Raw genomic sequence first — 21,242 nt, 5'->3', positions numbered from 1 at the left:
TGCATAACTTGAGAACTAATCGAACAAATGGAGCCAAATTTGGCTTGGAGGAGTATTTGGGTACGAGAGAGGGTTCTTTGAATATATGATACCCTTCTCTTCATTTTGTGGAGAGATATAAAGGGGAGAGGGGACTCCTTTACATTTTCCAGCATAATTGGAAAACTTTTAAAGAATATGGATCTAAATTTGGCATGGGAAGGTATTTAAATTCGAGAAATGTCACTATGATATTTTGAGAACCCTCTGTTCTTCCTGCGGGGAAATTTTAGAGTGGGAGGTTGAATCATACAATTTTTACATAACTCGAGAATTTATCCAGCAAATGGGACCAAATTTCGCTTGGTAGGGTATTTGAGTAGTAACAAGGAAAGATTCTATGAATATTTGTTACTAATACCTCCTTCCAGTGGGGTGATTTGAAGGAGAGAAGGGAGCTCTGTTACAATTTTACGCATAACAAACAAATTTGATAGAGGATGTCATTTGGATTCTATGAATGGTAATATGGTTATTTTAAACTCCTTTCTCCTTCAATTGGGGATAAAGATAGGGAAAAGGGGAGCTCACATAAAATAGTTTTGCATAAATTAAGAACTTATCAAACAAATGGAACCAAAAATGACATTTGTTATCATTTGGGTACGAGAAATGGTTCTATGATTATTAGAAACACCATGTATTTTCCAGTGAGTACATAAGAAATGGGGGGGGGGGGGGTCCAATACGATTTTCTTGGTATAGAAGTAATCAATCAAAAAATCAAATTTGACCTGGGAAGGTACAAGATATGTTTGTATGGAATTTTACAGACCCTTCTACTTTGTAGTGTGGAGTGGTGAGAGACGATATTAATGTTGATGTATCGTTTAAAACTTATTTACCAATGAAACCAAATTTGTTATGAGAGTTTTGATTACGAAAAAATTGGATCCCTACCTCCTTCCAGCTTTTGCGGATGGGAAGGGGAAAGGGAAACTTCATACAAGTTTTTTGGCATAAACCGAGCACTTATGATACGTACAAAAAAAAAACAAAATATAAATAATTTCTAAAATTTTCATTTCATATTAGAAGGTGTTGCAACGCACACCGGGTCAGCTAGTTTTAAATAAGTCAAAATGATCAGAAATGAAAACTGACGCTACATGGGAGGTAAATTAATGTTATGGGAAAATATTTTTAAAAAGATTTCCAAAATGTCTGTTGCAGTTTATATTTTAGCGTTTTCGAATGAATTAAGAAGCGCGGATTGACTTTATAAACACTTTTTATTGTCTTCAAAGATATGCCTTTTTATTGTACAAATTTAAAGAATAACTTCATATGAGGTTTTGACTTAAACTTTATTTTGTGTTGCGGAGCTATATCCGATCACTTCGGTAGTTCATTTTGGCTGACTCTATCGTACGCAGATCGGTTGTTTATCAGTTTTGCGAAAAGAGTATCCAGTCTGTAGGATTATTATTAACTGCTGATAAATTTGCTCTCATTAGGTTTGTTTTCTCTCGTTATACTTCAGCATTATGAGACTCATCAATGTGGCTTAAATTTATTTATATGTTAACAATGTCTAGATGTAGTCATTTGTCAAATAATCCAAATTTCTCCGTAATTTCAAATTCCATTTTTTTTCTTCAAATTTTGATAAGGTAAAAATATTGTATTAATCACAATTATCTATATATTCAAGGAGAATTATTTTTTACTTATCTGCACATTCGGTTTCAATTTATATTTTTAAATATTATTCACCAAATTTAATTATTTTAAGGCATGTAAAAAATGAGAAAAAAATACAAAAGTTATGAAAATAAACTAAATCGTTGCCACATTAATTTTCCATTGTATTTATATTCATATAATTGAAAGATTGTTTTCTTATTGCAATTTTAAAAAGCCAATTTTGTATTTTTGGTGAAAAAAACTCAAACATCTTCCCACAAGAATCCCACTCACTGGCCAGATAATTAGGATGGAAGTGCTACCGTGTGTCCGATGATAGCTTAATTTCAATTAAAAAGATGTTTCGTTAAATCCAAAACAAAAGTCTCCTCTTACACATCGGCAACAAACATAAATCCATTTGTTCTAGACCCTCTAGCGACCCTCCAACCGACGAAAACGACCGACCGACCGACTAACGGCCAGCCAACACCCCGGACAGATACTGTTTCTAAGTAAAATGCTTCTATCGTATTTTTGTACCTACATATCTCCTCCTTTTTTCCCACAGATTGTGGAGCTGTACGCCCACGGCTGGGACTCCTACGCCGAAGAGTTGCTGGAGAACATCGTCCCGGATCAGGCCTTCGGAACGCTGCTGCTCGCCATCGCCGGGCGCCGTTTGACCCTGTACACCCGGGCCAACCCGAGGGTCTGGACGCAGGTGGCCGCCGTGGGCCCGCTCCTGACCGACTATCTGGATACACTCGTAAGTGTTGGCAGAGTTTATTACGTTAACAAGTGAAGGAAGAAGGTGGAAAGCCATGGACGAAGTAAGGATAAAACATTCCTCCCCCACCTGGGCGTCGTTGTGTTGTGTACTCACTCTGTTGTAGACCCTCACTCAACTGAATGGATGGATAGATGGCGGTAAGGTTGGCTCACTTTTAGAATCTATTTCATACTCCCACGTGCGGTTCTTCAAATTGGACGACACATGTTTACTGGTTTGCTCCCACGGACTAACATACCTTCCACCAATGTAGTTCCCAGATTTGCCAGTATGACTTGTTCGAGATTCTAGATTAGGCCGGACACACATTCCGAAAATATCTCAATTCGGATCGGCGAGTGTCCAGCGTCCAGGAACTTGGGGATTTCAGTGGTTACATTAATGTGGCATTGTTTTCAGGAGGAAAACCCTTCACCAAAATATGCTGCTTATCGATTGAAAAAGTCCAGTGTGTCATACATATGTGGGTGGAGATCCGTCCTACACTCGGCTCTCAAAGATAATCGAGCCAGTGTATGATGTGGTAAAAACCAGGTCCCTTCCTTCCTCCGCAGTACTCGTATGGCAAATGGGTTCGTGCCAAAAATGCTTTTCTCCCGATGGGATTGGATCAAATTATTCTGCAATGCGACACAAATCTGTGCGTTGCATTATTTGGTCTATTTCAATCATGGAATTTTATAATCTGATTCGATCTAAATCAGACGTTTGACAACAGAGAAATGCCGTCAAAATACGAAAATGCTGATTGCCAATAAAAAATTGTCATTTTTTTTTTAATTAAAACGTACTACAAATTAAGCTGGAACAAATATCAATTTCTTCTTTTGTCACCCCCCCCCCCCCTTCCGAAATTTCCAAAAACCCGAAGGGGGAAATAAATAAAATTTGAAGTACTTTATGTAAATTTCAATAAAAAACATCCAATAACTGAAAGAATACAAGACCAAAAAACAAATTTAAGAAGATGGGAGTTATTTCATCATTTGTCATTCGATAAAAAATTACCTGATTTATAGGTTTTGTGTAACGATATAATATGCAATTGTGTTGCATACAAGCTTATTTTTAAGCATTATTTTTTATTAACCCTTCCCCCCCTCGATGTTCCAACTCCGAGTGACAAAAGAAGTATTTCAAATTTGTTCGGGCCTTATTTTCAGCGATATTAAATTCCATCGAACAGGAATGCGCCTGAATGTATACCCTCAGATTGATTGATTGATTGATTTATTTATAGAGGCTTTAAATAATTAGTTCATTCGCCTCTTAAAATACCCTCAGATTCATGCCAAAGTATTGTATGCTTGCTTAACACTTAAATTACTAATCAGTCTTAAAAATTCAATCAGCTTAAAACCGCCCCATGAGGGTTTCAAAAATGCAAGCGAAGGATTCTAGTCTAGACTCAAAAATTTAAATTCCTAATCAAATTTTGTGATTGAGGTTATTCAAGACAAAAAATCTTGACTCAGAACTCATGCCATAACATCGAAAACTAATCCCAGGTTCAGAATTCTTCAACAGTTTAAAAAAAATCTAATTGTTGATTAGAAATTGGAAATGTAAAGCTGTTTTTAAATCTTGTTCAAATTTGGTTCCATCAGATTTAAAAATCATGAACTCCAGTTTCGAAAACCATGATTTTTTAATGAAATTTTCATGGTTTTCGGAATTTGAATACACAGTTTTTCACGAATATAAAGTAGAATTTCAGTTTATTTTGCAAATTTTGTTTAAAAAAATCTCCAAACATCCCAAAGATTTAAATTATGGAGTTGATTTTTAAGAAAAAAATTTTAGTGATAAAAATATGTAATCTTCACTTTAAAAATAACTAATTCTATGTTATCTTGTGTCTTTTATTTAAGATAAGGTTGCCAGATTGCAGTGTTTTATCCAGGTTTGCTCAAATATTTGATAAAAAAAATTGGGAACAATCCGGCTCAGTTCTGTTTCTTGGATTTCATTGAAAAAAAGATCCGATTTATTCACTTTATTTGGCAGAATCAACAAAACCAAAAAAAAAAAAACAAAATGTGATAAATTTTTGTTTTTTATTATTACCAAACAAAATTTTTCCAGCAAGTTTTATAAACATTACTAGCTGACCCGGTGTGCTTTGCTACACCTTCCAAAAATTATTGAAATTTGTGGTATCTAGTTATTTATCTTTTAATTTATTTGCACATAATTTTCAATTCCATTTCAAAATCATTTGAATGTTTTAAAGCAAAATTGACACTTTTTTTATTTTGAGAATCTTAATATCTTAATATTTTTTTTAAATCCGTATTTTAATCCTTATTATGACTCTGGATTTTTTTTTCTTCATAAGTTTATAACTTATGCCAAAAAAAATTTGTATATATGGAACCTTCGCTGTCCCTTTTTAATGTGGAGACGGTTTTAAACTATCATAGAAACATTTTTTGTAACCAAATAACGTCACGGGACACTTATTTTACCTATTCGTTCTCGAATTATCATTCAAATTGACCCCCTTCCCCACTCCTATATCCTTAATGGAAGGAAGGGGGTCTCAGTACATTAGAAAAAAACACTGCTTGTAAACAAATACGATTGCATGTCATATTTGGCTCTATTCTCGATAAGTTCTCGAGTTATTCAAAAAATGTGTGACGCTCTCCCCACTTTATATCTCCCCTCTGGCAAGAAATCCATCAAAGAAATATTGCCCGTACAAATATGCTCCCATGCAAATTTGGTTCCATTTTCTCGATTAGAATATTAAAAAAAACTGTATGAGTAATTTCCCACTTTTAATCGTTCCACTGAATGGAGGGAGGGGGGCTAAACAACCGGAAAAACATTTCTTGTGCTCAAATACCCTTTCATGCCAAAATTATTTTCATTTGCTTTAATAGTTGTCGACTTAGGCAATGAAATTAGTATCGGAGCCCCTCTTCCAGCCTATACCCTACCTGGAAAGAGGGGATCAAGATCAAACATTCCATTTATTCAAATACACTCCCATGCCAAATTCTGTGGCATTTGTTCGATTGTATGGTTGTTCCCATGTCATATTTGGTTCCATTCGTTAGATAAGTCTTAGTTTGTGCAAAACAATCGTATGTGAGCTCCTCCCCTCTAACTGTATCCCCAATTGAAGGAGAAAGAAGTCTCAAATAAGCAAATAGCCACTTTACGTATCGCTTAGTTGTTTCCATTTGCTCGATTAGTTCTTGGGTTATGCGAAAAATTGTAAAGAAGCCCCCCTCTCTCCTTCCTATCACCCCTCTGGAAGGAAGCAGTAGTACCAAATATTCACAGAAACATTCCTTGTGCTTAAATACCCTCCCAAGCCAAATTTCGTTCCATTTGCTGGGTAAGTTCTTCAGAAATATAAAAAATTGTAAGGGAGCACCATCCTACCTTAAGATTTTCCGACTGGAAGATCGGAGGGATCTCAAAATATCATAGAGACATTTCTCGTTATCAAATACCTTCCCACACCAAATTTGGTTCCATTTGCTTGAATAGTTTTTAAGTTATGTAAAAAATTATAAGAGAGACCCCCTCCCTCCTTTATATCTCCCTACTGGAAAGAGAGAGAGGTCTCAAATAATTATAGAAATATTTTCCGTATCCATTTGCTTTATTGGTTTTTAAGTTATGTAAAAAAATTTGAAAGAGGCCCCCCCCTTTTTACTGGAAACAGGGAGGGGTCTCAAATAATCATTGAAATATTTTTCGTATCCAAATACCTTCCCGTGCCAAATTTGGTTTCAATATCTTGATTAGTTCTCGAATTATATGAAAAATTGTAAGGTAGCCCCCTCCCCTCTTCCTATCATGCCACTGAAAGGAGGGAGGGGTACCAAATATTCATAGAAATACTCTTCGTTCCCAAATTCCACCCCATGCCAAATATGATACCATTTGCTTGATTGGTTCTCGAGTTATGCAAAAAATTGTCTTTTGTTTGGGAGGCCCCTCCCCATGGCCCCTTCATGAAAGATGGTGGGGTCTCAAACCACAATAGGAACCTTCCCCTGCCTCCAATACCTCCATCTGCCAAGTTTCACGCAAATCGGTTCAGTAGTTTCCAATTCTATAGGGAACAGACAGACAGACAGAAATTCATTTTTATATATATAGATAATGAAAGGTTTTTTGGCAGCCTTAAAAACGGTTTAAATCTGTCGATAAATTATGATTGAAAAAATTTTTTTTCAATTTTTTTCTTGATTTTATTAAGTTATTTCTGGGTTTTGACAAAATTTGCCCAGATTTTTGGTCGTGAATTTTTAAATAAAAAAAAAATCTGGAAACCTTAGTTTAAGGTTAACAATATTGCAGTTTTTTAGAGAGCCAATTATGAACCGTTTCAAATAAATAATTTACAAAAATAGAGCCAGTTTTCAAACTAAAATCTTGAATTTGACAAAAAACGACAAAAAAAAGCAAAAAATGACAACAATGCAATAATGAAACCAACAAAAAAAGAATGAGATGAAAAACTTACAAAAATGACAAAAATGGCAAAAATTACAAAAAAAAAATGACATTATTCTAGAGATGAAAAAAATCGCAAAATATACAAAAAAAATTAAAATACCAGAATAACCACAGAACCGGGAAAACCGGGAAAAACCCGGGAATTGGAAATCAAATCGCGAAACCCGGGAATTCGGATCCAAAACCGGGAAAATTTTCATAAAGACACCAAAATTTAGTTTTGATTCCAAGATCAGGAATTTAACCCAAAACTTAAAATATTAGTTTTAATTTCTATGTCAGAATTCAACAGTTAAAAAATGTGTGATAAGAAAATTATCAGTTTAGAAATTAAAAAAAAAAAACTCTGATCTCTCTTGAATCACCTTTAAATTTAAAAAAAACTAATTTTTTTTCCGGAATCCAGATCTTAAAACTGTCTTGAAGAATAAGTAAATAATTTAAAAAGTCACCTAAAATTTGTTCAAACATCATATGTCATTACAATCATTGAAAAAAAACTATCTATCATATAGAAAAAAATGCATGAAAGTTAAATTACCTACTGTTAAATTTCGAATTCCGAATAATTTTTTTTTTACTAACTTGGAAATGTAAAAAGAGACTTTCGTTATATTTTCAAATGATAGTGTTTAATTCAAGAGTTAAAAACAAGATAAAAATTTAAATTAAACCTACAAATCATCTTTATGCACGAAACGATGTATTTTTGGTTTTTATAGCTTAATAACAAGAAATTCGAAATCTCTTAAAATTTGCAGAGTTAAATATCAAATTACACTTTTAAAAGCTTGAATGTGTTATGATTCCTGTAAATATTCACAAGAAAATCGGATGAATTGATTTTTAACCTTATTGGTGACAAAACATAAAAAAAGTAAAATTTGTAGTGAGAATTTACTTGAAATACCTTTGAAAAAAACTTTTTAGTAACAACGTAAAGAATTTATAAGAGCTCTTTAAGAGATTGTGTTTAGATATTTCAAAATTGTTACTATTATTCATCATTGCATGATACCATACAAAATCACGCGTGTGCATTCATTACGTCGTATGAAACATCATCAAAATTTAGCGAAAACGGCTGCAGAAGTAAGGAAATCAACTATAAAATTTATATTTCACATCCAGAATTTGTTCACCAGAACATAAATATTCTAACTGAATCGAAGTTTCATATATTTGTTTTTGAAATGAATTACATCGGGAAAATATCATTGTAGGTATTTCAATGCTAAAAAAAGATTTTGTTTAAACAAATAAACAAAATAATTGTATTAGAGTTTATTGTTTTACTTCTTTTTTCTGTTCTTTGTTCGATAAAACAAGGTAACAAAATTTATGATTTTCCGTGGTGTCAAAGTTTTAGGAGGTAATTTTGAATTATTTGAGGACGCATTTTTTTTTTCTACCAGCTCAAATTTTCGAGATTCGGGGGTTTACTTTTGATTAAAAGTCAAAATTAACTTGCTTCTGCATAACAAAGCAACTGCATGAAGTTAAAAAAAAAATGTCGATGAAAATTATTTAATTCACCTCTAACTTAGAAATTTATGAAAAACAATTTTTCGAATTATTTGAAAAGTGTTAAAAATGAGATGAGATTTTTCAAATTATAAAATTATTTTGCAACGTTTTGCAGTACTAAATAAAGTTTAGGAACTGTAGAAAAAAACCAAAACCATGTAAGGGGTCGTATGCAGTAGGGAATATAGAAATGCTCATTTTTTATTTTAATTTTTTTTTTAATTTGCGACAATTTCGTCCGAATATGTGGCGCAACTGTTTGGTGTGCTGAATATTTGACAAATTAAAATTTGATTAATATTCGGCCCGAATATCCCGTACAGCTCTATTCCAAATCTCTGATTGAAGAAACTGATCTCTGATTTCTAAAATAATAATGAACATTTTACCTTGAACTTCAAATTCATGGGTTCTGAATTCAGTGTTCAGAGTTTTGAAATAGTACAGTTTAATTCGAGTTTCAGCCGATTTCAACTCTTAAAGTGTGAATTACAATTTTTCAACGCTATGAAATTAAACAATGGATGTTTTCTAATGTGAGTTGGTATTTTGTATGTGGAATTTTGATTGTACATATTATCATAAGTTTAGACACCATAATTTTCTTATTCTTCCGTATTTTTTCTCGAATATTAATTTCAAAATTGAAATTTCTTGGCTTAAAAAATACAGTGGGTGAATCTGAATTGAAACAAGGTCTTACTGAGGGTCATTTTTGAATTTCTTAACCCTGGGGTCTAAAAAATTACGTTTTGTTTCAAATTTATCCATGATTTTTAGCAGAATTATTAGTTAACGATAGCATGAGTAAATATAAACATTTAGGTTTGTATAAAAAAATAAAATATTTTATTCTGAAAAATTAACCTCACTTTTGTTTTTTTTTTCTGTGGAACCAAGCCTGCTCACGGTTTTTGTGCCAATTTAAAAATTCTTAAAAGGTAAATTTCCGCTTAACAACTTTGTCCAAGATTGTAACTTCATTTCTAATTAATCAAAACAGTAAATTCTGTAATAAGAACTTTATGATGCAAAAAAAGTTCTATTAATTATTTCTAAAAAAAAACTACTTGAACAAAGAATTTAAAAGTTAAAAAAAAAATACTGAACTGTGAAGATTTTTTTTTTTTGGTTTAAATCTCGGGTTAAAAACAGAAGACAAGTTGGTAGGATCATGATGATTATGATCAAAATTACTTTGATTTCTTGTTAGATAATAAGTTTTATTGTTGGCAATATTTCTGGAGGATTCTAAACACTGCATCTAAATAAGATTTATGACCTTTCAAAAATTACCATTTATTTTTGACATTTCATATGTTATGTAGAGCGACTTATTTTTGAGATCTTAATGGTTATTGGTATTTTTATCATAAAAGGTAAGTTTATATAATTAAACAATGTCTTAAATAAAAGTTCATAACTACAATATAATTCTACTTAAATTTAATAATTTTTGGAAAAATATGCAACTATGAACAATTCTCTGAGAATCTGTATGATCAATTTTTAGCAAAAATTTATTTCACTTGAAATTGCAACTATTACTGAATGTACAGCACAACAACAACATTTTAATTGAATTTACTGTGACGAGCGAGTTCTGAGAGACTCTCAGAGATTCAGAGATTCTCGGAGACATGAATTTTGTGAACTGTAACTTATCAAAAAACGGTAGACTTTCACATTGAATTCATTTCAATACTTTTACTTCGTAAAATGGCTATAATGAGGACTAACACAACATTTTAAGCTATTTTGTGAATGATTTTAAATGCATTAAAGTGTCGTCAACTCCGGCTGCTCTATACCCATAACCCATTTTAAACATTTTTAGAAAAGGTGATAGAAACCTTAAAATAGAATCAAGTTCATCTGAATGTTTAATTATATGAATGTGATGAAAAACCAAATCAATTAAATATGTTGAAAATTTCAGATCATTAAAGCCTGGGAAACCTTGAATCTATTACCGGGAAACCCGGAAAAAACCGGGAATTTCAAAATGAAAAAGTTGTGGTCACCCTGGAATACACAAATGGCCCAAATTCACAGAAAATAAATTATTTCTATTATTTGTTTTATTTTTTATTTTTGTTATTTATCTTTTTGTTGTCTTTTTTGTATTTATACGAATACGAATCTGTAATTTTTATTATCATTATTCTTCCTTCTGTTATGTTAAATGTAAAATGTCGGTCATTTTCGTTTTTTGCCCAATTAGGTATTCTTTTTGATTTTTTTCCGTTCTTACATTTCTGTTATAGCTTTGTTATTTTTGTGAATTTCATTGTTGCCTTTTTTCAATTTTTATTATTTGTTCTTGTTATTTTTGGTTTTTGGTGGTTTTGTGTTTATTTTATTTTTTTTTACTCGGATAATTTTTGTCATTTGCGTAATTTCATTTTATATTTCACATTTATGTTATTTTTTTATTTTTGTCTTTTTTGTACTTTTTGTCATTATATTCATGTTTTTTTCTTTGGATGTTTTGGTCCGTTTGTCATTTTTTCCTTTTTTCATCTAGTCGGTTTTTATTCTTTTTGTATTTTTTTCGTTATTTATCTATTTCTTTTTATTTTAATCTTCCTATAATTTTTCACTTTTGTCATTTATGTTATTCTTGTTTGTTTTGTATTTATTTTGTCAGTTTTGTCATTTTTAACACTTTTGTACTTGAGTCGTTTTTGTCAATTTCGCGAGTCTTGAGCTTTTTTGCAGTTTTGTCATGATTTCTGTTTTTGTTCTTTTTATCATTGTTGTATTTTTTTGTTTTTGTTTTTTCCACATGTTTTTTTGGGTTAGCATTTCTGAAAAATCTTTGATACACTGCTGGAAATAAGTATAAAGACAAGCTGTATATAGGGAATTCTGTACTTTCCTGTGATTATTCAATTCAAAACTTGTCCACGGTTGATTCAAAGAAGAATGCCATTTCTTGAAATACAGTTGTTTCTTAAGATTCATGCATCTTGAAATAAATATGCTCTAAAAACGGATTTTCGGTTTGGAAATAAGTAGCAAGACAAAGGCTATTTTATTAGAAAAACACGTTTTATTGATTTGATTTCCAAAAACAAAGGACTTTAATAATGTGTAGCATCGCCTTTCTTGGCAATGACTTGCAATCGTTAAATGTATTTCTGAAGAGGGTGGAATAAATTAAGACAATTCCGGTCTCCTTGTACGACGGAATTAGGGACCTGGTACGACAATGGGGGAACTTGAATGAGAAAAATAAATCATAAATTGACTCAAAAGTACGTAATGGATTGATCTATTTCCTACATAGTTTCATAAAACAGTATTCGAAATATAGTTCAATGAATAAATATCAGTTTGAAATCAACATGGAAGGCAATTCTATTGAATTAATGAAAACAGCTTCCTTAAGCCGTTGTCCTAGGTACATTTACCCTACTCTTCTCTTCTCATAATCGCTCAAAGGGCTATTTTTGGCATTTTTCCTGTAAATATCAAATAATATGTGAAAATCTTCACAAATGATGTTTTCTTTCGAAATTGAACAGAAGCAAACAGCTGTCTTTATACGTATTTCCAGGCCCAAAACGGAAATATTCATACTCTGGTACGCACACATGCATTATAACCCATTCTGACACACAGATAATATAGAGTATTTCCTGAGACAGATTGTGGTAGGGTAGCTTTTTGTTTTTGTTTTGAAAAATGTAAACACCAACTGTTCGCCATTTTGATCTTTGATGATAAGCACTGTTCAATGCTGTCTTTTGAAAACTTCTTTAATTGAAAGCATCAACAAACCTTCATGTCTTAACTTGTTATGAATTTACAAATCATTAAATAAAGAATTTATATGCCCCTCATCAAGGTGCGCTTGCAAAACCACTGCAATTGCAATGCCAATTTCATATCGTTACTATCTGGTTATTGAACATACGTAATGTTGTTTTTATGTTTACCCTACCACGATATACCGAGAAAATGTAAACATGAGAAATCAGCTGTTCGGCTGACAAGTGGGGAAATGCCTTATTCAACTCACCACTACATTTACATTGACTAACATTCGGTTGCAGTTGTTTACACTGTAAACGTAAGAGCAGTTATAACTATGTTGTCTTTATACTTATTTCCAGTAGGGGGAAGTGTTCCTAAATGCGCATGTTGGGTAATATGCGCATACAGCCGATTGACTATATGGCTAGAGATTCATCATATCTAATCAGTGCAGTTTGAGGGTAATACGTTTTTAACACATGGCATGAAAAAATTAAATTGTTGTATAAAGTCGAAAAAATTTAAAAATTCAAACAAGATTTTTGTCAGTTTTGTTATAATATATTGAACTTTAATTATTGTTAATAATTGAAGCTTTTGACAAAGTTGTAGATGATAAGATATTGGAATAAAAGACAGGTTCTGAATGCCCATATCAAGGCAGGTTAAATGCCTATATCAAGAAAAATAGATAAGTCTTATATTTTTTTTACTTTCTATCATTTAAACATTAAATCTACGCTCAAATCACGATCTTACAGCGAAAAAAGAAGAACTTCATACTGATCCGATAAAAATACAATATGAACAAAATATTACCATGAAATAAGGCTACTTAACAATGTTTCATGCAAAAAAGCTAGGGATGTAAAAAATTTCACCAAAATTTCAACCTTGACGTATGCTCATCATCCGTTTCTACCATTTTCAATTAAATAATTTCAAAATATTGCAAGTGTAAATGAAATATAGCTTAAAACATGAATATGCGCATTTAGCCCGCCGGTTTCGGAAATCGGCTATTTTGACTTCTTTTATTATAAAATTATTTTCACAAAAACTGTAAGAGATTTTAACAGAAAATTTGCTCTTACGTATAGAAAACAGATGTCCGCTCATGTGCATATAGTTTTCAGACTCCTATCTATCGGAATATGGGAGAAAATGAGTGTTTTTCTTAGTATGCGCATATAGCCCGCCTCTACCCTAGTGTAGTTTTCTGTTTTTGTAGTCTGTTTAAGATTTTGAAGATTTGTTAAGGCGATAGACACAGTTTGGAACTTGTCTCGATTCCTAAAGCAGCTCTTTCCCAAATAATTTTATTTCATCCCGAAGAGTTACTGTTTTAACCGATCTACTATAACGATAACCAATATCCGAAGCCTTCAAAATATGATGAACAGTACTGGAGCGGCAGCTGTTTGAGTGATTCAGATCTTAAAACCCAGATTCATATCAATACATCTTAATATAGATTCTTAACACATTTGATATTGATAAAGTTTCAAATTAGTTTTTTTCTCTAAATTCTGAAACTCATTCCCGATTTTGAGTAAAGAAATTGTATCATTCTTCTCATATTCTTTATTGAATTCGTTATTCCATTAAAAAAAAATCTGGAAAAAGAGTATTCCAATCAATTCTGTTACATTGAAATCGTGTTATCTTTATATTTAACTAGCTGATTTTACCCGGCCTTGCTCGGGTTCACATGAAATATTTTTTATGAAAGTTTTTTGTTCATTTTTATAACAAATTGAATCATATTTGAGCGTTGTAAGTTTTGTTAGTTTCCTTAAAATTTTTATTGGGATTATTAGCAAAGTTTATCGTTTTCATATTATTGAATGACTTATAGTTTTTAGGTTTGCTAATAGAAATTTGAAAAAAATTCCCTTGCATTCTTATCCATTCTATCACGAAAAACATTTCAATCTAAGGTTGCCAGGTTGCCCGGATTTATCCGGATTTGCTAGAAAATTTTAATCAAAATTTGAGGTTAGTCCGGTCTGGCCCGGTTTCCCGGATATTATAGCAAAAAACCCCGATTTTTCCCGGATCTATTCACATCATTTTTAAAACGTAACCTAATCGTAGACTTTATAATTATTATCATTTTTCATTTTTACGTTCAAAAAGAAGTTTTAAATGGCAAGTTTTAGAATACAACTTAAAATCTGCTGATGTGGTTTGATGAAAAAAAATATTGCAAGTATATTTTTTTTTGTTATTTTTACTGAATAATTCCGCGGTTTTGACCTAGTTTGCCCGGATATCGCCAGGATATCGGTTTGAACATATTGAAATCAAATGCTGGCCAGGTTTTTTGATAAAATTGGCTGGATTTGTCCGGTCCCGATACGGCAATTCTGGCAACCTTATTTTACCATTTTTTAAGGAAGCTTGAATTGAATTCCCATTTGTTTTTTTATAATATCTTTATTTGAAACGGCGTTAAGTTTTAAGGAGCCAAATCCGTTTTTAGTGTTTTTTACAATGGTCTGCTAAGCTTAACACTTTTTCAGAAGAAAGAAGAATGATAGGAATGCGAAATATGAAAATAAAAAGAATTATAGACGTAGATCGATAGCTTTTAACCCATTTGTCTTTATTTAATGATAACATTTTTTTATCTGTTCCAGTTCTCTCCAGTTATCTAGTGAAAATCCCACGTATTAAGCTTGTAAACAAATGTTAACGATCTCTTTTCAAGATCTCTCCGTAGAATGGAATACCCATTTAAGTTTTATTTTGTACTTAGAAATTTCTAAATAGATTTCCTCTGAAACCTCTGCATGTTTTCAATGTGCTTTTTAAGTTTTCTTATAATTAGATGGTAGAATTGAACACATCGATAATCAATAATAACTTAAAATGAAATTGAATTGTACAAAACTAAAAACATCTGATTAAATTACTAAAAGCCTCGTGCGTTGGATTTGGTTTTAATTTTTTGCATAAAATAAACGTTTAATTGTCTACTAATTCCTTTTGTAAATTAAATTCCTACACGGAAATCAAAGTGTTGAGATCGCAGCCTTGAACTTACAACCCTCAGTTTTATTAATTGTTTCCCTATGAGGAGTTCTGAAATTATGAAAATGGATGGTTCCTAAAAGCTGGAACATTAGTTTTCAGTCCAAATAGTTATTCAACTGAAGAAGTCAATTCATAATGAACATGAATTAATGTATCCATACTTTACATACTGCATATTCTAGTAGATTCTCAACCAATGTTCTTTTCAATATATTTCTAACAGGCGAGTAGTTTTTTTTATCCTAAATGAAGGCTCATTATTGCAATCAAATGCCTCGCACCGGTACCACGTGCTTTGAACAGTAGAAGGAAAAAACACCCGCCAAAATTTCTCCATTCAAATTTTTTATGCTCAGCAAGCTTCGATTGGCTGTTCAGTACACGTGAACTTTGGATGGTCGTTTCTTATGCCTGGCCCATGGTGATGGTAAAAACAACCCCGCCAAAGGAAACGAAAATCGGCTGGCAAAATGGGTGCCATGACTTTTGGTTCGTGGGAATAAAAACGAAAGTCGTATGGGAGGGTCCCTTTTCTTAGGTAGGAGGGACTCAAAACTATTACTAAAACCTTACCCTGGTTCAATTACATCTCTGTACCAAATTTCAGGCTGATCGGTTAAGCGGTGTGGATTTGTATAAGGTGCATACAAACAAACAAACATATATAGTCCAACTCATCTTTATATATTAGACTAGCTGATTTTACCCGGCCTTGCTCGGGTTCTCATAAAATATAAATCAAACTGATACGTTTTACTTTTTGAAACTTTGGGAATTCTTCTTTTTTTTAGATTTTTCACTTTGTTTATCGTTTTCATATTATTAAAACATTTATAATTATGAGGTTTGAATTAATCTGAATGAAGAAAAAAAATTCCCTTGAATGCTAATTCATCCTTTCAAAAAAAAAAAAAAAAACATTTTCAACAACCATAATTTTTGAGGAAGCTTGAATAAATTAAGCCTTATGTATTTATCTTCAAAAGATCAAACTGTTTTTTTTTAACTTTCCCATCCCTTATCTAATGAAAATCTCTGTTGGAGATCATCCCACATTTTTCGATGGATGATCTCCTTGTACAATGGAATAATTAAGTTTTATTTACTAAGAAATTTCTAAAAAGACCTCTGAACTTTGTTGAACCATGTTGAAAATTCGCTGTACTTTTCCGATTTTGAATGTCACACTGTCATATTATTAGTTTACCTTAAATGTTGAAAGTTCCACTTATAGTTTTTTTTTAAGTTATCGAAAACAAATTTGCTCTGAGCCGAAATCATCAATTCAATGTTATGAAAAAAGTTTCATTTGAGTTCTGTTTCTATTTTTCTATTCTAGGGTACAAACATCCCATTGATTATCTAGAAGAGTAATCAATGTTAAAATTCCAAGATATCATTTGTTTGAATTTGCAGAACTAAAAAGTTTTACAAAAAAAATTCTCAAAATTTTATGGTAGAATCGACTACATTGGTCATCAATGATGAAATTGGCTAATGAAATTGAGTTGTATAAAACTCAAAAGCTCAGATTAAATTATCTTATCAATTTTCTAATCCCCCGTTTAAATTTGTCGGAGGCTATCGAAGCGTTGAAATCGCAGCCTTGAACTTATAACCAGGGTGTCGACTATCTGGAAAAACCTGGAAAATCAGGGAAAATCAGGGAATTCAATTTGCATCAGGGAAAATCAGGGAATATCAGGGAATTTTTCTACCAATCAGGGAAAAAATAATGATCCTGATTTTATTTGAAGAAATTGAAACGTCATAGTTTATTATGTGCTAAAAATTTACTTCACTGTACGTTGCTCATGTATCGTCAGCCCTTTGATTTTTTGCGAACTATATCCGGCAGTATGAAGAAATACCTTACACAAAAACCGCAGAACCAGGAACTGGAGCCCGGTGCTTCTAATAGCGTTGGAAATAATTCGGAAATTCCTCTCATTGCTGAGAAATCGCCATCTGCCGTTCATCCTTATTCGCTTCCTTCTACCAGCAATGTTTCTTCTTCCTCGAGGACTATCGATAAATTTATGCTGAAAACCGATACTACAAAAGCTGAGATTTTTTGGTGCCTGGAGACGTAAGTCGTAAGTCATAAATCGCTGCGCGCCGCAGAAAAAGACACTGCCGTATTCAAGATGATGTTCACTGATAGCCAAATTGCGGACAAGATTCAACTTGGTCGGGACAAAATCAGCTATACGCGGCTTTTTGGAATTGCTCCTTATTTTAGAACGGAACTCGACGATACCCTGCAGAACATAAACAATATCGTCGTTGGCTTTGATGAATCTCTAAACAAGACTACGAAAAATCGTTTGTTGCGGAAGTTGCGGATTACATATTTTACATGGCGCATTCAAAGATGGTATTCGCGCTACTGGCTGGGATATTCTCAAATATCTGAGAGGAAGCTACAACCTGATGAAGGATGACCTTCATGCCGCGCACTATATACACAGTATTCTAAAAGTACCGTGTTTCCGTTAAAGTTTTGCGCTCACCATTGGTTAGAGAACGTGAGCGTTGCTCAGCGAGCAATAGTAATCACTCTACACATGAAAAAGTTTGTTGAAGGTGTTCAAAATGACAAGATAGAGCCGACATCCGATTCATATCGAGACGTTGTTGCATGCCTCAAGGATCCGCTTCTTCTGGTCAAATTGGCTTTCTTCGTATCCGTTGGGGGCGAAGTGGAACCACTTACAAGAATTTCAGTCGGACAGCCCGATAGTACCTTTTCTGTACAATTCGTTGAGTCAAATGGTTCGAGGGATAATGGAAAGATGAAGATTGAGCAGCTGAAGAATATTAACCAGGTTCGTTTAACATATATTTTTATTTTTTCTGTAATACCGTATTCCGAGGTGAGATTGTTTTTTTTTTTTCCTTCCAAAACATCTGATTTTCAACATGTTTGACATTAAAACAAGTTTGGCCTTACCTAAACATTCAAAACGATTTTACGCAGTTAGGGAACTTGTCATAATATTAGATTTTGCCTATAAGATTTAACCTTGAATTTGTTTAATTTAGGTTACAGTGTATGCAGTGAATGAAATAAAAAATCATCTACCATCGAAAGACATTGTTCTCGGATATGACGCTAAGAATGCTAGTAAAAAATATCTTAAGCTCAGCGAAAAGTAAGTTCTGAATTTTCGTATCGAATGTCCAAATTTCCAACAAACTTGTTCAGAGAGTTCGAAATTCACATGCTCTGTATTTGGAAGACGAAAATTGCCGCAAAAAGGAAGCTCTTAAATCAGATCTAACAAAGCTGATGAAGTGTCATCGAGAAGCGGAAGCTAAATCGCTTGAGGTGAAACGTAGTAAAATTTTGGAAGACGCACAGAAGAAGGCTGATACCTTGCAAGAGAAAATTGTTATGCTGAAATCATAAGAATTTCTACAAATGGATCCAAACTCGATGACTTATCTTAAAATGTTTAGTATCACAAATAATACTTCCCTTAATATTATCGTAATAAATTAGTATACTCGACTCAAAGCTTTCTGTGCGTTTATTTTCGGGGGAAATATATTTTTTATAACTTTAAGTTGCTTCCTCAGGTTGTTTTTCAAACCTGGAATTTTCTGGAAAAATGACTGGAAAATCAGGGAAAGTCAGGGAAATTTATTACCAGATATGAGTCGACACCCTGTATAACTCTGAATCTAATAAATTATTCTTTCTCTATGAGGAATTCCAAAAATATGTTTGGTTCTTAAAAGCTGGAATTTATGAATATCGGTTCATAAGTTTTTCAGCACTCAGCCCAAGTAGTTATTCATCTGAAGATGACAATTCGTTGTTCACTGTTTAGTTCAAAGGGTGTATTTTGTAGACCCTCAAAGCCCCCCAGCGGCAGAAAAGAGCCATTTAAAGCCACTAAATTCTAATCAATGTGTTTCTAACAGGTGAGTTTTAATTTTCAATTCAAAATGTAGGCTTATTATTACATCCAAATTTCTCGTTACGCTACCACGTGCTTTAAACAGAAGAAGGAATAAAAAACACCCGCCAATATTTCTCCTTCCAAATTTTTAATGCTGAGCAAGCTTTGATTTGCTAGCCAGTACACGTGAACTCTTGATGGTCGTTTCTAATGCCCGGCCCATGGTGATGGTGAAAAAACCTCGCCAAAGGAAACGAAATTCGGTCGACAAAATGGGTGCCATGACTTTTGATTCGTGAGAAAAAAACGAAAGTTGTATGGGAGGGTCCCTTTTCTTAGGTGGGAGGGGCTCAAAACTATTACTAAAACCTTACCCTGGTCCAAAAACACCACTGTACTAAATTTCAGGCTGATCGGTTAAGCGGTGTGTATTTGTATAAGGTGCATACAATCAAACATATATAGTCCAACTCATCTTTATATATTAGAAGAAGATGTTCCTCGGAACCACTAGTGGTTAACAACTTATCGGGTAGTTTCTTCTTTATCCCGTCTAATCACGATCCGGTTTTGATGACCGCCAATGTGAAATTTCTAATCCAAACCACACGCGCTCTGCTGGTTACGGGATCCCAGCACATACACCCAGCTCCGAGTGATTTCAAGCGGATTCGATGTGTCATTCATTGTTCTCCCTCTTAACAACTCAACAGGAAGGACAGAAGCAGCAGCCATGGGGACAACAACAAATCCTTTCAGAGAGAGAGAGAGAGATCCTTCCATAATTTGCTTTAATCTGGTTTTAACTCCACAATGCCGCCTTCTTGCCGGTCGTTCGTTTGCGCGCTACGAAGTCGCCATCTGTTGTCAATTAATTCACTATATCACATAACTTTTCCCATCTCTTCTTTTCTCTTTTCCGCACCACCCTCATTGCGTTGGATTGGACGCCATTGAGCAGATATCGTCGGATGGACAGGGCACCATCAATGGCACAACCGGTCCACAGTTGCGATTCGCCGAGGGCAACGAAGCGGCCAATGCGTCCGGGGAAATTTCCATCGATAAGCTAACCAAGCTGGTGGAGAAAGCATTCCGCTGTCTGAGTACGGTGCATTCCACTTCGACGACGACGACAACGACGTCAACGACAACAGCGACGGCGGCGTCGATGACAGCATCTGGCATCGCTAATAATGTTAACAGCAACAAGCAACAAAAGCTGCCAACTGGCACCGGAAGTAGCAGCAATACCAAGGAATTGAGAATAGCGGGCCAGTTGTTCGATGCTTGCGCAACCATTAAAGAGCTGAGGTAATTTGGCTGCTGATGCTCGAGAAAGAAAATTGTGGGAAAAGGATTTTCTTCTGGCGCGTTCCACTCTCCGAACACACCCTGCTCTTTCCGGGTTGACAATTGTTGCAGTGGACGTCCTTTGATGAGGAACGACGCAAACGCTACGTCAGGGTAAGGCAAGAGGAAGGTTAGTAATTTAAAGTGACTATTATTTTTTCGGGTAACCTCCCACAAATCCCAAACAAGTTTAATGAAAAGATGCAATCTTAACTGTTTTGTTACCATCAGTCTAGCGGAATCAATTACGAAACATATTTTAGTCTGTTTTTCGAATTTCTTGTTGAATTTTACCAAATATGTAGCTGCGAACGTCTATGAATCAATGGATAATCACAACCAATTTTGAGTATAATATAGTGTAACATGACAACGATGTGTTCCTTGAGGTTTTTTCCATTCATGAAAGAAATCCTTTTCAAATGCGAACATATCACAGCTTAGCATCAGGTTTGAAGAATGCATTGATTCGTTGTCATTTGCGGTAACGTTATTGTTATTGTTGAGGGCAGTATCTACAGCTGATCTGATTTAATGTCGAACAGACAAAAATTTTCTTGTTTTAAGGTATCTTTTTCCACGGAATTTTTAGAATAGGATGAGTAAACCTATTGGGCCTAAAATCCCAGAACACACAGGTCGTATTAGCAATGGGATTCCAATCGAACCCAATGGGATTCGAACAAACCCAGAACATATCAGACTTATAATAC

At 33.5% G+C, this 21,242-nt stretch overlaps 1 protein-coding gene across 1 annotated transcript; it reads left to right on the top strand.

Annotated features, from left to right (window-relative positions):
* The first annotated feature begins 2,170 nt into the window (after nucleotides 1-2,170).
* On the top strand, nucleotides 2,171-20,899 carry LOC129757085 (rab3 GTPase-activating protein non-catalytic subunit-like). The gene is made up of 2 exons (XM_055754204.1): nucleotides 2,171-2,434; nucleotides 20,138-20,899. Exons 1-2 carry the CDS (start codon nucleotides 2,186-2,188, stop codon nucleotides 20,492-20,494), a joined length of 606 nt encoding a protein of 201 aa, XP_055610179.1. The 5' UTR covers nucleotides 2,171-2,185; the 3' UTR covers nucleotides 20,495-20,899.
* Nucleotides 20,900-21,242: the final 343 nt, after the last annotated feature.

Source organism: Uranotaenia lowii, chromosome 3 (assembly GCF_029784155.1).
Source record: "Uranotaenia lowii strain MFRU-FL chromosome 3, ASM2978415v1, whole genome shotgun sequence".
Taxonomy (NCBI): Eukaryota; Metazoa; Arthropoda; class Insecta; order Diptera; family Culicidae; genus Uranotaenia; species Uranotaenia lowii.
The sequence above is the reverse complement of the archived record's forward strand: the minus strand, read 5'-3'. Positions and strand labels throughout refer to the sequence as shown.

Coding starts and splice junctions, on each gene's coding strand:
- LOC129757085 (XM_055754204.1), top strand. CDS start 2,186: ATGCTTCTATCGTATTTTTGTACCTACATATCTCCTCCTTTTTTCCCA. Junction 2,435..20,137: donor CCGACTATCTGGATACACTC/GTAAGTGTTGGC, acceptor GCCATTGAGCAG/ATATCGTCGGATGGACAGGG.